At 61.5% G+C, this 16,070-nt stretch overlaps 1 protein-coding gene across 12 annotated transcripts in view; it reads left to right on the top strand.

Annotated features, from left to right (window-relative positions):
- Positions 1-14,455: 14,455 nt before the first annotated feature.
- KCNQ2 (potassium voltage-gated channel subfamily Q member 2) overlaps positions 14,456-16,070 on the top strand; it is a 73,604-nt gene continuing 71,989 nt past the window's right edge. For 6 of the 12 annotated variants that reach the window (XM_055104907.3, XM_055104903.3, XM_055104904.3 and 3 more), the window contains exon 1: positions 14,457-14,952. In XM_055104907.3, the coding sequence (XP_054960882.1) occupies positions 14,657-14,952 (296 nt within the window). In that variant the 5' untranslated portion in view covers positions 14,457-14,656. Of the gene's footprint in view, positions 14,953-16,070 lie in introns of all 12 variants that reach the window. The other 6 variants (XM_055104909.3, XM_055104910.3, XM_055104908.3 and 3 more) reach the window with 2 other exon arrangements.

The following is a 16,070-nucleotide window of genomic DNA, read 5'->3' as shown; positions in this document are numbered from 1 at the left end:
TGGAGGATGGGCAGGTTCCCTGAGGATGCAGGGAGGGTGGGGTGGAGGGTGGGCAGGTTCCCTGACCCTGTACACAGCACTGAGGCAGGCCTCTCTGTCGCCCAGCCCCCAGCTCCCAGCCTGCAGCCGGGTACCTGACTCGGAGGGTTCCGCAGAGCAGGCAGGCTGATCGCAAGGCCTCATAGTGCGTTAGTCTCTTAGGGATGCTGCGACCAATGATGGCAAATGGCGAGGCCTCCTGGGGTCAGGCCAAAACCAGCCTCCCTGCCGAAATCAAGGTGTCGATGGGGCTCTGCTCCTCTGGAGGCCCCAGGAGAATCGGTTCCCTGCTTCACTCCTTGCCGTGGCCGCCGACACCCCTTGGCTTGTGGCTGCGTCACTCCAGTCTCTGCCTCTGTCGCCACACTGCTCTCTCCTCCTCTGTGTCAAATCCCCTTCTCATGAGGATGCGAGTGACTGCACTTAGGGCCCACCTGGGATAATCTGGGATTGCCCCCATCTCAACATCCTCAACCAAATCTTCAAGATCCTTTCCTGCCACATGGAGTCAGCCACAGATTCCAGGGTTGAGGTCCTGATACCCTTGGGGCATGTTGGACCCACTGTGCTAGGTGAGGACGGAAACGAGGCAGCCCAGGTGACAGGCAGTGGTGATGGGGGCACTGTCTAGGGGCGCCCTTGGAGGGCCTGCTCGTGTCTCCCTCCATTCCCAAAGTGGGGTCCCTCAAATCCACACAAAAGGGAGGTAGAATGGGAGGAAGAGTGGAGCAACCAGGGAGTTTGGGCCCCCAGGTGGTGCTGGCAGCCCACGGCCCCAGATGGGGAGGATTTGAACCCACGAACATCAGAGCCACGAGGCCTCCAAGGAGGGGATACAGGACCCAGTCACGTCGGGACTTTGGATATATATCAAATAATTGTTTAGTGTAAAATATTTGGGGCATATTTACACAAAAATGGTACTCCTTATTTATCTAAAATTCTGATCTGACTGGGTGTCCTGTGTTTTACCTGGTGGCCCTGCCCAAGGACACAGGTGTTCCTGATGGACCCCGGCCCATCCTGGGCCTCTGTGGGGCCACATAGATGGGAGGGGCCTAGTGGGACCTGCAGGGCCTGTCTGGAAGGAAGTTGTCCTTTCACACGTGACCTGGCTAGAACTGGGGCCAAACGGGAGAAATTTGCCAGCCTGAGATGGGACAAAAGTGAAAAACAGCCCCCAGCTAGAGTTGCAGGAATCCCCCTTGGGTGGTCCCTGAGGTGCTCAGGGGTCCCCTCACCCCCATGTCCCAGTTGCAGTTGCTAACTCTGGATGACTCTGGCAGCCTTGGTCACCCAGGCACTGCTGGTGGGGGGCAAGCCCAGCCTGCCTGCCATGGTCTGTGCTGGGGCCACAGTGCCCCCTCCAGGTGGGTGTGTTTCTGGGGTGGGGAGGAGCACAGGGAGGGCAAAGAGATGGGAGCACTCCCTGTTCCCACTGGGGTCCCCAGCAGATGAGAGTCCTGGCCGTGGTAGCCTGGAGGGTGGGTCTCCAGGGAGGGTCTCTGACCTCGGCTCCCCTTCTGGGGTAATGAAGGCAGGCCCAAGTCCTTGGGTCTGATGCTTGGCAGGGCTCCGGGCCTTGCTGCGCCCCTCGTGCTCAGGTGGGGGGCTGTGGGGTGGGGACCAGTAGTGGCTGGAGGAGGCCAGGATCTGGGACTGGGCTCCTGGTGTCCGTCGTGGGTGGGGGCAGCACACACAGGGTGCCAGGATTGCCCTGCTGGATGCCGGACAGGGGATACCCTGTGTCCAGCCCACTGTCAGCTCTGGGGAGGGCAGGGGCTTGGCCAAAGCCACCCTGGGGTCCCCAGCCCTCGGTCTCTGGGGAGTTCTGGTGCCACCCACACCGAGGGCAGAGGAGCTTCTGGCAGGTGAGAGACCCACCGAGGGCAGGAGGAGCTTCTGGCGGGTGAGAGACCCAGGGAAGCAAGCTGTGCTCGTTAATCAGGAAGGGGGGCTGGGGGGACACCGGGCAGAGCTCTGCGTTGCCTCCAGGACAGTAATGCTCAGAGCTTTCGTGTTAGGACCCTTGCACAGTGTTAAATGTCAGGGAGGTTGCATCTGCCACTGTTTAGTGTGCTAGAAACTAAACGTGTGGATATTTAAGACACGAGAAAGCAGGGGAGTGTCACACCTCTTACGGCCTCTGAGAACTCCACTGTCCAAGCGAGGACGGGAGAGAGAAGCCTTGGCATTATTGTGAAAACAGGTTTTGACCTTGGGGCTTTCTCGAAGGTTCTCGGGAGCCCCGGGGGGCCTGGACCGTGCTTTGTGAACCGAGGCTTTAGGCGGTGGAGCAGTGGGGAAGGCGAGGGGTGGGGTCCCAGCTCTGGCACCTGAGGCCGGGCAATGGGGCCAGAGACGCCGCGGTGCCCCTTCTCCATCGGTGAAAGGGGGTTGTGTGGCACCTGCCCTGAGGGTCGGGCCAGGATGAAAGGAAACCACGGCCTCACACGGCCTCTGCGGCTGCCTCTCCAGCTCCCTGAACAGGGGCTGCAGTGGAGGTGTGAGCTCTAGCTGCTCCCTGGGGCCCAGAGGAGGGTGGGTTTTTCCCCATAGCAGGTGGGGGTAGGGGGGTGGGGAGGGGCAGAGCTCACTGGGGTTGGGGTCAGGACAGAACGCTCCGTGGGTGTTGGCTTGGGGAGCCTGAGGACAGCTGGAGGGCGGTGGCCGGGGTGAGGGCAGGGGACCACAGCCAGACAGTGCCCTGGAGCCCTGCAAGGGTGGGACCGTGCAGCCTCAGGGCCCCAGCGGGGTGTTGATGGATGCTTGCAGCTGGCTGGACACCTGGGCTGCTGTCTGGCTGAAGGGGGCTCCAAGGCCCAGAGAGTGGCTCTGACTGGCGGCCACTGGGACTCAGGGTCAGTCCTGGGGCCGCTCAGGCCCCAGAGCAGGTCCTGAAGTCAGGGAGGGCATGGGTGGCGGAAGGAGCTCCACCCTACTTGGGTTGGTGAATAATTTTTTTTTTTTTGAGTCTCGCTCTGTCGCCCAGGCTGGAGTGCAGTGGCGCGATCTCAGCTCACTGCAGGCTCCGCCTCCCGGGTTCACGCCATTCTCCTGCCTCGGCCTCCCGAGTAGCTGGGACTACAGGCGCCCGCCACCACGCCCGGCTAAGTTTTGTATCTTTGGTAGAGACGAAGTTTCACTGTGTTAGCCAGGATGGTCTCGATCTCCTGATCTCGTGACCCGCCCGCCTCGGCCTCCCAGGTGCCGGGATGACAGGCGTGGGCCCCGCGCCCGGCCGGGTTGGTGAATAATCTAAAACACGATCCACCAAGACGCCCTGTTGGCGGCTTCGGTCTGCACTTTGCACGTCACCGAAAAATTCCTGAGGCCTCGAGAGGCTGTGGGGCCCTGCTGAGTGGCCGAATGCCATCTGTCCCTTGCCCTTGTCTCTCCCGGGCTCCCGGTGCCCTCCTGTAACCCAGGCGGGAAGGACCTTCCCACCCCACTGCAGGTTCCCAGCGTGGCTGGAAGGGCCTGGGTGCCCCTGGCAGTCCTGGGTTTGAGCAGCGGCTTCTGGGCTCCCTGCCAAGGGGCTGGGCTTTGCGGCAGCCGGTCAGGCCTCCACAATGGGACCCCGGGGATTTCCCATGTGCTGTGACTGTGGGAATGACTGTCCTTGTGGGTGACTTAGTGTGTCCCGGAGTGGGGCTGCAGGCACAGGGTTACATCCATACCCTGGTGCGTGTGTGTGACCTGGGTGAGCTGTGCATACCTGTAGGTGGCTGTGTGGGGTGCAGGGGAGAACTTGGCGGGGTGTCCTGGAGCCCCTGGAAACGGTCAGGATGTATGTGCTCGTGCGTCTGTTCATTTGTGCCTGCATGTCTGTGTGTCGGGCATCCGGCTGTACCTGTGCTGCCGGCTGGCCGCCTGGAGTCAGGGCTGAGTCTCTAGGGGTGCCCACCAGGTGGCTGGACTCAGGAAGCACTGGGCAACGGTCCCTGTCCGGAAGCCAGGGAGGGAGAAGGCAGCCCCGGGGGACAGGCTGGACTGGCAGGTGCATGGGCCTTGAGGCAGCTCCTGGCTCTGCTGAGGGGAGAGAAGCCCCGTCCCCGTGAGAGGGTCAACCAGGAGCGTCAGGGATCTTTGGAGGAGCTGCAGGGTCTGGCTTATTTCCTGGCTTCATGCTGCTCTGGCATCTTACTTTGGGGGTCGGCTGGGGGAGGTGGGGAAGACCCTGAGGAGGATGTGTGAGGCTGAGAACAGCTCCAGGATGGAGAGCAGATGCAGGTGGGGTCAGCGGCCCCAAATCAGGGCCCTGGCTTGGTCTGTGGGGGCTCCGAGGCAGGGGCAGGAGGCACCAACACCCAGAGGAGGGGAGAGAGGGTCCGGGCCCTGGATGGTGTGGGGTGGGAGCAGGAAGGAAGCTGTCGCCCCTGGACCCCCTGCCCAGACGTGGGGCCTGGTTGCAGGCCTCCTGCTGCAGGACAGCAGTTCCTAAGAGCCTGCGGGCCTCCTGCAGGGACAGGACTGGAGCCGTGGGTGTGGCAGGAGGCAGAGCTCCCAGGCAGGACCAGCCTGGAGGGGTTGGAGGGGCAGAAACCCACGCCCCCTGCCCTGCCCACTCCCTGAACATGTAGGGGGAAGGAGCCCCAGGCTCTGCCACACAGCCTGTCATGGGCTGGCAGTTCTGCCCCAGGCTCTGGCTATGAGGATCCTGCCAGCCACTGTCTGAAGCCAGGTCAGGCCAAGCGAGCTGCCAGCTGTGGGGTTCCAGGGCTCAGCTGCCTGGGGGGAGGGGGCGGTGCTGAACTGGGCAGTTGGAGGGAACGGGCGAGGGGGAAGGAGAAATCCACTGAGTCCCACAGTGGGAGGCTGTAAGATCTCCTCTCTCCATTTCCTAGTCTCTGTAAACCTTTTACCCTTCAGGGTGCGGGGAGGAACCTTTAAGTATAAAAGGGTCCCTGTGGCCCCGCCCTCCCCAGAGGCTGTGGCTGCCTCCAGGGGTGGGGGTTTCTGGCACTTTAGGGGCCTTAACTGCCTCCCACTGCCCTGTCTTTACTCTGCATCTCCCGGCACCCAGGCCTTCATCTTGGGTGTGAGGCGGGTGGCACACAGCGGGGTGCGGTACCCATGGGGCAGCCAGGAGCTGACTCAGCATCTTCACCTTCCCGCTCACGTGACGCCTCCTCCTGCCACCGCTGGAGACTCTTTGCAAACCTTGTGCCCTTCCTCCATCACCGCAATCGTCTCTCTACGGTCAGCACCCCCACATCACGGGTAAAGAGGGGGAGGTGCGGAGAGATCCTGCAGCTGCCCAGAGCCACGCAAACTAAGCTCACAGTGCGTGAAACACAGCAATGGCTCCAGTGTCCTGCGATGATGTAAAAGCAGCATTTTTCCATCAGGCTAGGAAGCAGCAATGCAGAACGCCCAGGGTTCCTTTGCTGAACTCCACTGCTGCCCCGACCCAACCTCACTCCTTGGGTGCTCCTCCACCCGGTGCCCGGACTCCTGGCTCCTTTCTCATGAAGATTCTCAGCCCTTGGCTTACATATTCAGGAACTCTTGGGAGGAAGTCCATTTATTTATGCTGTTTCATGCTAAAATGTGAATGGCTAACATACCAGAACTATTTGCTTTTATTTATTTTTATTTTTATTTTTTTGAGACGGAGTCTCGCTCTTGTCGCCAGGCTGGAGTGCAATGGCACAATCTCAGCTCACTGCAATCTCCGCTCCCAGGGTTCAAGCCATCCTCCTGCCTCAGCCTCCCGAGTAGCTGGGATAATAGGTGCCCACCACCACGCCCGGCTAATTTTTGTATTTTTAGTAGAGACAGGTTTTTGCCATGTTGGCCAGGCTGGTCTCCAACTCCTGACCTCAGGTGATCCACCTACCTTGACCTCCTGAAGTGCTGGGATTACAGGTGTGAGCTACCTCACCCGTCCTATTTGCATTTTAAGAAAGGACATTGTTAACTTACACCATGTTTTCTTTTTTTTTTTGAGACGGAGTCTTGCACCGTCGCCCTGGCTGTGCAGTGGCGCGATCTTGGCTCACTGCAACTTCTGCCTTCTGGGTTCAGGCGATTCTTCTGCCTCAGTCTCCCGAGTAGCTGGGATTACAGGCGCCCACCACCATGCCCAGCTAATTTATTGTATTTTTAGTAGAGACGGGGTTTCATTATGTTGGCCAGGCTGGTCTCGAACTCCTGACCTTGTGATTTGCCCACCTCAGCCTCCCAAAGTGCTGGGATTACAGGTGTGAGCCACCGTGACTGGCCTTACACCATGTTTTCTCAATGTCAGCATGACTGGCATTTGGGCTGGATGACGCTGTGCTCTGTGGGGGCTGCCCTGTGCCCTGCAGGGTGCTTGGTGCCCCCCCACCCCCCTGGCCTCCACCCACTGGATGCCATACCATCTGCCCCTCTGCTGTGACGACCAAAACTGTCTCCAGACTCTCTAGATGCTCCCTTGGGAACAAAACCCCTGGGTGAGAGCAATTGACCTAAATGGATTTCATCTCTGTAGGTGGGATGCCAGGAAGTGTGATTAAGCAAAAGGCTGGTCTCCAGGATGGGGCCAGCTCGTCCGAGCCGCAAGGATGGACACATCATGCTCTCTTCAATTCAACCAGTGGGAGGATCTGTGAGAGACCAGGGAAGAGGGGCGTGTCCGAGCCGGGAACTGGACTCACCTGGGCAACTTCCTGCGCCAGACCAGGGAAGAGGGGCGTGTCCGAGCCGGGAACTGAACTCACCTGGGCAACTTCCCGCGCGAGACCAGGGAAGAGGGGCGTGTCCGAGCCGGGAACTGAACTCACCTGGGCAACTTCCCGAGCGAGACCAGGGAAGAGGGGCGTGTCCGAGCCGGGAACTGGACTCACCTGGGCACCTTCCCGAGAGAGACCAGGGAAGAGGGGCGTGTCTGAGCCGGGAACTGGACTCACCTGGGCACCTTCCCGAGAGAGACCAGGGAAGAGGGGCGTGTCCAAGCCGGGAATTGGACTCACCTGGGCAACTTCCCGCGCGAGACCAGGGAAGAGGGGCGTGTCCGAGCCGGGAACTGGACTCACCTGGGCACCTTCCCGAGAGAGACCAGGGAAGAGGGGCGTGTCCGAGCCGGGAACTAGACTCACCTGGGCACCTTCCCGAGAGAGACCAGGAAAGAGGGGCGTGTCTGAGCCGGGAACTGGACTCACCTGGGCACCTTCCCGAGAGAGACCAGGGAAGAGGGGCGTGTCTGAGCCGGGAACTGGACTCACCTGGGCACCTTCCTGTGTGAGACCAGGGAAGAGGGGCGTGTCCGAGCCGGGAACTGGACTCACCTGGGCACCTTCCTGTGTGAGACCAGGGAAGAGGGGCGTGTCCAAGCCGGGAAATTGACTCACCTGGGCACCTTCCTGCCCTCCTCCCAACGCCCTCTCAGAATGAGGCTCTCGCTGTCTCGCTCCCGTGGGGTGGCGGCCGACTCTCTCCACTTGTCTGAGTAGCATGAGGTTCTGTCTCACTTGGGCAACTACAACAGAGTAACTTTGACTTGGGGCCTTAAACAACAAAAATTTATTTCTCACAGTTCTGGAAGCCAGAGGTCAAGATCAAGGAGCGGGCAGACTCGGTTCTGTGAGGGCCGGCTTCCTGGCTTGCAGACGATGCCTTCCCATGTCCCCACATGGCACGAAGCAGAGAAGGGGACCCAGCGCCCGTGTCTCTTCCCCTGAGGGTGCTGGTCCTCTTCCGAGGGCTCCACCCTCCTGACCCAGTCACCCCCAAAGGCCCCCTCTCCTAACACCATCACACTGGAGTGAGGGTTTCAGCATGTGGATTCTGGGGACACATCCAGTCCACGCAGGCCTGAGTGGCCGCCTGGTCTGCTGAAAGCCACTCAGCTCAGGCAGGCCCATGGCGGCTGCCTGCGGGCCATACTCTCTGCAGCCCACACCAGCGCCGCCCTCTGCAAGGGCTGAGGCAGATCCTGCTGGGTGCCGAGGGTGACGCCTTCGTGTTTGCCGGAGAGTGTGGGGCAGCGGGCCGCCCTGGGAGCCTTGGGACTGGCCGGACTTCAGCTCTGTGCAGCCCCTGGTGTGCAGCTTGGAGAACCCAGCCCTTCTGAACCATCCACCTGGTATGGCGCTAGGTGACCTTGTCCTGGATGTGGGGTGGGGAGGGCTGTGACAGTCCATGGGCCTTGCTAAGGCTGGACGGCCCCGCCCAAAGCCTACTGGACATCTGGCCAAGCAAGGCCCTGGTGAGCGTGGGCAGGACGTCGGTGGGCGGGCAGCCAGGGCACAGATGCAGCCTGCATGGGCAGGACGTCTGGCCGCTCCGCTAGTCCTGAGCTCCAGCTGCCCATGTCCTCTTGGGGTCTCCCCGGCAGCCCTGAGCCACACAAGCCCCAGGCCTGTGACTGAGGCCACATCTGGCTGGGGGCTCCAGCGACCGACGTCCAGCCCCAGGTCAAAGTGGCCATCTGTCATCTGACAGGTTGACATGCACCTTCCTTGGGCTAGGTGGGGCTGTGAGTGTCTGTGCCCACCCCTCCCCCCACACCTTGTGCGCTCTGTGCAGTGGGGCAGCAGCGCCAGGCAAAACAGTTTCCCATCGGGATGAGAACCAGCTCCAGAGAAGGTGGGGAGGGGTCCCCACGTCAGGGCCTCCCTGAGAAGACGCAGTGTCTGCCATCCTGGTGAGCAGAGGAGACAGCAAATGCAAGAGCTCCTTGCCTGCTCAGGGATGTGGGGGTGGCCGTGTGCCCAGGAAGGGAGGACGGGGGCAGAGGGGTCGGTGGTCTTGGAGCGTGTGGCAGGGCCAGGTCTCAGGAGCGAGGAGGCCTTGATGAGGAAAGCATTTGGGTAGCATCGAGGTGCCAGGGAGTCTGGATGCGTAGATCCATGGTGGGGCCTGGTCTCTCCCACGAGTGAGCGTGGCTCCTGCGTTCCTCACGATATATCTGCCACAGAACGGGGACGATTGCCACAGCTTCTCCATTTGCCTGAAGGCGTAGGAGGGGGCGTGTGGGAGGCCACCTGTGACACCTGTGGACCAGAGATGACAACATATGGGGTTTGGGGATGCCACGGCACAGCATCAAGCAGAGAGTTCCCTTGAGGTCCCAGAGCTACAGGTGGATTTCTGCCCTTTCCGGATGCCTCCGGAGCCACCGTAGCTCCCCAGCCGTCACAGCTGACCACGGGCTCCTCAATTGACGGTATTATTGGTGGCTGGGAAGTACAAGTCAACTCCCTCATGCAATTAGCCGGCTTGCCAGGGGCTAGGGAAGCTTATTGAGAGCCTTGGTCCTTTAGAAAAAACTGTAAATTAAATTTTTATTGACTTTAGTGTAAGATGTTAAAAAAAATCAATGCTTTCATATCTTAAATCTTTTCCTCACTCCCCTGCTCCCCCACAAGCGGATAAATACAGCCCTTCCTCCTCCTAATAATGTAAAATTCCTTTGGGGGTGCTGGGCCTTCCTGTCTGGGGAGGCACTTCCTGTCGCCCAAATTACAGGGTTAAACCCGCAGCAGCTCTGGCCCAGGTGAGATGATTGAGAACCTGTCTCTCCTCATCTCATTTCCCCAAATTAAATGTTGTTCCTCCTCCAGGCCTCTGTGGGGTCGTCTGTTTTTCTGAAGGCGCAGTGACGGGGAAGCAGCTCCCTCCGTTTCCACCGGGAGGCACGGGCCCAGGTGAGATGACTGAGAACCTGTCTCTCCTCATCTCATTTCCCCAAATTAAATGTTGTTCCTCCTCCAGGCCTCTGTGGGGTCGTCTGTTTTTCTGAAGGCGCAGTGACGGGGAAGCAGCTCCCTCCATTTCCACTGGGAGGCACGGGGTGGTGGCCTGGGAGGCCCTGCTTTCCAGCGTCCGCATGGGCTATTGTCACTGGTGCCGAGGCCCTCAGAACGCAGGTGAAGCTGAGCACCCAGGCACAGATCCCATCCATGACAGCACAGCGTCAAAAGAGCATAAAATCTGGCCTGTTCTAGCAGGGGCCACAACCCGCCGGGGCCACCAGCACCATGTAGCCGTCCTGCACAAACTCACTGTGGCAGCCCCCGCCTCCCCGATCCCGCTGCTGACGGCCCCACACAGGAGGGCGGCCAGAGGAAGCTCATATGACTCTCAAGTCACTACCCATGCTTGGTTTCCTGGGGTTTTTGTTCGTTTGTTTGTTTTGTTTTTTTGTTGTTGTTTTTTGTTGTTAAGATGCAGTCTCGCACCATTGCCCGGGCTGGAGTGCAATGATGCAATCTTGGTTCACTGTAAACTCCACCTCCCGGGTTCAAGTGAGTCTCCTATCCCAGCCTCCCGAGTAGCTGGGATTACAGGCGAGCGCCACCATGCCCGGCTAATTTTGTATTTTTAGTAGAGACGGGGTTTCTCCATGTTGGTCAGGCTGGTCCCGAACTCTCGACCTCAGGCGATCCACCTGCCTCGGCCTCCCAAAGTTCTGGGATTACAGGCATGAGCCACTGTACCCAGCCTGTTTTGTTTTTTTTTGAGACAGAGTCTTGCTCTTGTCGCCCAGGCTAGAGTGCAGTGGCATGATTTCGGCTCACTGCAGCCTCCACCTGCCGGGTTCGAGTGATTCTCCTGCCTCAGCCTTCCGAGTAGCTGGGATTACAAGTGCCTGCCACCATGCCTGGCTAATTTTTGTGTTTTTAGTAGAGACGGGGTTTTACCATGTTGGCCAGGCTGGTCTCGAACTCCTGACCTCAGATGATCCACCCACCTCAGACTCCCAAAGTGTTGGGATTACAGGCATGAGCCACCGCTCCTGGCCCTCATTTTTGTTTTTAATTAATTAATTTTTTCTTTCTTTCTTCTTTTCTTTTTTCTTTCTTTTTTTTTTTTTTTGAGACAGGGTCTTGCTCTGTTGCCCAGGCTGGAGTGCAGTGGTGTAATCACAGCTCACTGTAGCCTCCAACTCCTGGGCTCAAGTGAGCCTCCCACCTCAGCCTCCTGGGCAGCTAGGATCACAGGCAGGCCACCAAGCCTGGATAATTTTTGCAGTTTTGTAGAGAGAGGGTTTCTATGTTGCCCAGGCTGGTCTCGAACTCCTGGGCTTAAGCAGTCTGCCCACCTCAGCCTCCCAAAACTCTGGGCTTACAGGCATGAACCGCCTGGCCTGGCCTCGGTTTTTCACTTTTGGTCCCACCATTCCAGTGCCAAGCCTGTGAGACTGGAGTCATGACCCAGCAGGACTGCACCTGCACCTGAGGGAGAGCACAGGCGTGGGTTCTGGAGGGCACCGAGTCTGCTCTGTGACCTGCACCATATGGGCAGGGTTACCCTGTGGGTTCTCCCTGGCAGTGACCCAGATGTGCTTCAGTTTTTCCTCCAACAACCATTGACTCTGGGCCCCTCTCTGCGCAAGGCTCCAGGGAGAAGGAGAGTTCAGGAAGCCCGGGGGAGCCCGGGCAGTAGGCGGTCACAGCCCCTGTGGTTCGCTTTCTGCTGGGGAGGGAGCCCACCAGAGGACTTTGGGGACAGATGAGCTGGCCTTGATCGGCAGGAGCAGCCAGTTCTGGCAGTACAATCTTCATGTTCTCTGGTCGCTTAATGCAGCCCAGTGACGTGGGACACTGGGGAGGCCTTGAGGTTACTTGCCTGGAGGAGACCAGAGAAGGGGCTGGGCTTGCAGGTTCCGGGGAGAGGATGGTGCTGGAGGTGCTGAAGGGACAGCGCCCGCGTGGAATCCGCTGCCGCCCTGGCCGCCTGGGCGAAGACTGACTGTCTCCTCCGCTGGAGCTGGGCACCACGTACGTCTGAATTCTGTTCATCCTCTCTGGAGTCCTGTCGATGCGGTCTTGGCAAAGATTGCTTGAGCCTGAACGCCTTTCCCATCTATTTTTACATAAATGGAATTCCTCCTGCTTGGATGAAATTTACCCCAACTGGGCATTTTCACGACCCACTTTGCCTGGGCGCAGAGGAGGGGAAAGGGGGCAGGCATGCGGGTAACCAGATTGCTGACAATGTAGCCCGTGGGTGTGCAAGACACAAAATTAAAAACATAAATGATTAATGAGCTAGCTCTTTGAAAGGACATCCTAAACAAAGGAGGAAGCAAAGATTTTCAAGCCTTGATGCAGGATTCGCTTTCCAGAACCTTCCAAGGTGTGGCAAAGCTGCTGGAGCCAATGCCATTTGTAGACGGGAGAACCGCGAGCTGCAGGGTGCAAAGCTCCACCTGCATCCCGAGCCGGCCCCTCCAGCCTGGCATCCCCACGGGGGATGCCACTCTCGGCCACCCCCAGGAGGCTGTGAAGCCAGCCGATGGCTCCCCAAGACCTCAGCAGGGTTTTCCCCTTTTTTTTCTGAAAAATAAGATGAACAGGTTTGTCTCTCCCAATGTCCTGGACACCAGAGCGCCTTAATCCTTGCTCCCATCTCAGCTCTGGTGCATCTGCTCAAACGGGAACTGGGGTCACTTTTCCTTCATCCTCTGTGGATCAGCCCTGACCTTGGGTCCCACTGGGCTCTGACATCAAACCTGAGATGATGCTTCCCCAGGAGAGGTCACGTATAGCCCGGGCACTGCCGAGGGGCACCGGATAGTCTGGGGCTTCCCCCCACAGGATGAGGGGCCCCAGCCCTGCAGGGTTTACATTTCGAGCTACGGCTGCTCCCTCAGGTCTTCTGGTGAGTGGGAAAGACCAGCGGCACCAGCCAGCGTGTGCAGGGAGATGCCGCGGTGCTCTCTTCCTTCTGCATACTGAAGTCCTCTCCCTCCCCTGAAAGCACCAGGCTGGTGCCTCCTCCCTTAACAATGGAGAGAAACCGCAGCCGCTTGGGGCAAGCCCACTTCATGCTGGTAATCACAGCCAATGCGTGGGCACAGAGGCAGGGAGGCGGGGATCCAGAACGTGCCCCTGGATGTGCACAAGCTTGTGTAAGTTGCCGTCTATCCCCAACGTCCTGGATAACGTACAGGTTAGCATTCTGCCTGCACCGACCTTTCTGTATTCAGCCTAGTTAAAAACAAAACAACAACAAAAACAGGCCCCGTGGCCACTAGCTCTGGAAACCAAAGGGCAAACACAACTCAAGAGCTCACCCTGCACCAGGGTTAGGGCTGTTTTATGAGCAGGTCACCTGCGAGGACGGCGCCAGCGATTCAGCAGAGGGCCTTTCTCTGGGTAGAACCCATGGTGCCAGGCGAACGCGCAAACAGGCTGGATGTAGTCAGAGACGCACTCGAAGATGACACCCCTCCTGGATGTGCAGAGGAAGGCCCAGTGGCGGGGCACCTCACGGGGCGGGCAGCACTGAGCCGCAGGGGTCCCTTGGTCTCCCAGCAGCAGCTCCAGAGGGACCCCTCCCAGGACACATGGCTGCCGGCAGGGGGGAGGCCACCTCCGCGCACTTGCCCCCAAGGAAACACCATCCCATCTGTGCCCAGGAGGCACAGATCTGCCTCCTTTGTCCCGAGGTGTGGCACTGGGCTTCCTGCTGGCCTGTCTGCTGCCCTGGGGCCACCCTCCAGTCCCTGCCCCTGCCACAGGCCCCTTCTGGGGTCTGCATAACTAAGTCCAGGCCCCTTGGGGGGCTTCAAGGCCCTCTAGGAGTGACTCTCTCCCATCCCCCACCCCATGGCCCTTGCTCCTCTTCTTGCCTCCCGGCCTCTGTGGCCACCCCCTTTCCCCTGGGCTGCTTTCCTTGCAGGGCGCCTCCAGCCTCCACAGACCCTCCCTGCACACACCCTGGGGTCTAGGGGGTCCTACTGCCTGGGCAACCCTGACACCGAGAGCATGAGGTCACCATGGGCTGAGCCCTAACAGAGTCTTGGGGAGAGCCCCTACCCCCATCCCTTCCCGGAGGCGTCCACTCCCAGGGCCCAGCTGAGAAGACTCCAGTCCTGCTCAGGCGGCTGGGCACCGCTCTGGGACCCCAGGAGTGCTGGGGCCACCAGGCAGGTCCACTTGGTTAGTACTACCGCACTCAAAGGTGACTGCAGGGTCAGTGTGCACATGGCCGGGGGATTGGGCAGGCTCAGCCCAGAGCCCTGGTCCCGCGGGCCTTGGTCCCTTCCGCCTCCCCCTCCTCTCCCCCTGCCCTCCCCCTCCCCCACTCCCCTCCCCCACTCCCCCTCCTCTCCCCCTCCCCTCCCCCTCCACTCCTGTCTCCCCCCTCCACTCCTGTCTCCCCTCTCCCCGTCCCGGCCACTCTCCTCCCCTCCCACTCCCCTCTCCTCCCCTCCCCCTCCCCTCCCCTCTCCCCGTCCCCTCTCCCTCCCCTCCCCTCCCCTCTCCCTCCCCTCCCCTCTCCTCCCCTTCCCTCTTCTCTCCTCCCCTCTCCTGTCCTTCCCCCCTCCCCTCCCCTCCCCGTCCCTCCCTCTCCCCTCCCCTCCCCGTCCCTCCCTCTCCCCTCCCTTCCCCTCCCTCTCTTCTCCTCCCCTCTCCTTCGACTGGCGTCGCGGGGGTTAACGCGGGGCTGGGCGAGGCGGCGGGCGGAGCCGGCGCGGCCGCGGGCCAGGCGCCGAGGTGCGCGCGGAGCGAGGTGGCCGCAGCGTCTCCGCGCGCGGCCCAAGCCCGGCAGGAGTGCGGAACCGCCGCCTCGGCCATGCGGCTCCCGGCCGGGGGGCCTGGGCTGGGGCCCGCGCCGCCCCCCGCGCTCCGCCCCCGCTGAGCCTGAGCCCGACCCGGGGCGCCTCCCGCCCGGCACCATGGTGCAGAAGTCGCGCAACGGCGGCGTATACCCCGGCCCGAGCGGGGAGAAGAAGCTGAAGGTGGGCTTCGTGGGGCTGGACCCCGGCGCGCCCGACTCCACAAGGGACGGGGCGCTGCTGATCGCCGGCTCCGAGGCCCCCAAGCGCGGCAGCATCCTCAGCAAACCTCGCGCGGGCGGCGCGGGCGCCGGGAAGCCCCCCAAGCGCAACGCCTTCTACCGCAAGCTGCAGAATTTCCTCTACAACGTGCTGGAGCGGCCGCGCGGCTGGGCGTTCATCTACCACGCCTACGTGTGAGTGGCCGGCGGGGCCCCCGTGGCGACCCCCATGGCGACCCCCATCGGCGACCCCATCGGCGACCCCGGCCAGGCTGGCTGCGGCGGGTTTGGCTCCCTGCCCCTGGGTCTGGGTCCGGGGCCGGCGCTCCCCGGCGGGAGTGCTGGGCCGAGACCGGAGAGCGATAGTGCAGCGCGCGGGCAGGAAGGATTCCGGGGTCGGGGCCGCTCAGGTCGGGGTGGGGGCTCCAGGCCCGCAGGACAGAGACGTGCGGCCGCCCCAGCCCCCTCCTCAGCCTGGGAGGCCCCTCCCCGCGGCCTCTGCGCCGAACAAAGGGCCGGCCGGGGAGGGAGGGCGGCAGCGCTGGGTCTGGACTCTCCGGGACTCTCGGGGACCCGCGGGGCTGGGGCCGCCCGACCAAGCGGGGGCGGGGGGGAAGGGTCTGGCCTGTCCTCCGCCATCCTCCCGAGCCGCTCTCCCTCAGACTAGGGTGAGCTTTTGGGTTCCTGAGATGGGGGAGGGGCCCTCCCATGACCCCCCCACCCCAGCCCGGGCTGAGCGCAGCTGTCTGTCCTGCCCCCTCGGCGCCGACGCCCCTCCCTGGCCCCGCGAACCCCCTCAGCTCCTGCGCTGTCCCATCTCTGCAGCCGCCGGCCGCCCCCGTGCACATCCCGGGCTCAGGACCCCTCCTTGGCAGAGCGAGGCCCGGGGGAGGGGCTGCGGCAGACCTGGGACCCCCAGCCCTGGGCCTGGAAGGGGCTGTCCCCTCTTCCCGGGCGAGGCTCAGGGCACGGCTGCCTCCTGGGGCAGGGCTGGCGGGGGGCGGCCGAAGCCTGCGTCCGTGTGCACCTGGGTGTTCGCATGTGGAATTGCACGGCCCGCTGCGTGTGCGGCCTGTGCGGCCGGTGTGCACAGCCTCCCCGCGCCAGGGCGCTTGCTCTCCCATCCCAGCTGAACAAGGGACCCGCTGAGCTCCGGGACCGGCCATTTTGTGTGAGAGGCATTTTGGGATGGGAGTGAGGGGCAGACTGGTCACAAGCTGGTCGGGCGCCCACCTGGCCCGAGAGGGGTGTGTGCCCCACGAATGTGCCCCACGAATGTGCCCCAGCCTGCGTGTGGCCTTGAGTGTGCCCTC

The sequence above is a fragment of the Pan paniscus genome, chromosome 21 (genome assembly GCF_029289425.2).
Source record: "Pan paniscus chromosome 21, NHGRI_mPanPan1-v2.0_pri, whole genome shotgun sequence".
In the NCBI taxonomy this organism is placed as follows: Eukaryota; Metazoa; Chordata; class Mammalia; order Primates; family Hominidae; genus Pan; species Pan paniscus.
The sequence above is the reverse complement of the archived record's forward strand: the minus strand, read 5'-3'. Positions and strand labels throughout refer to the sequence as shown.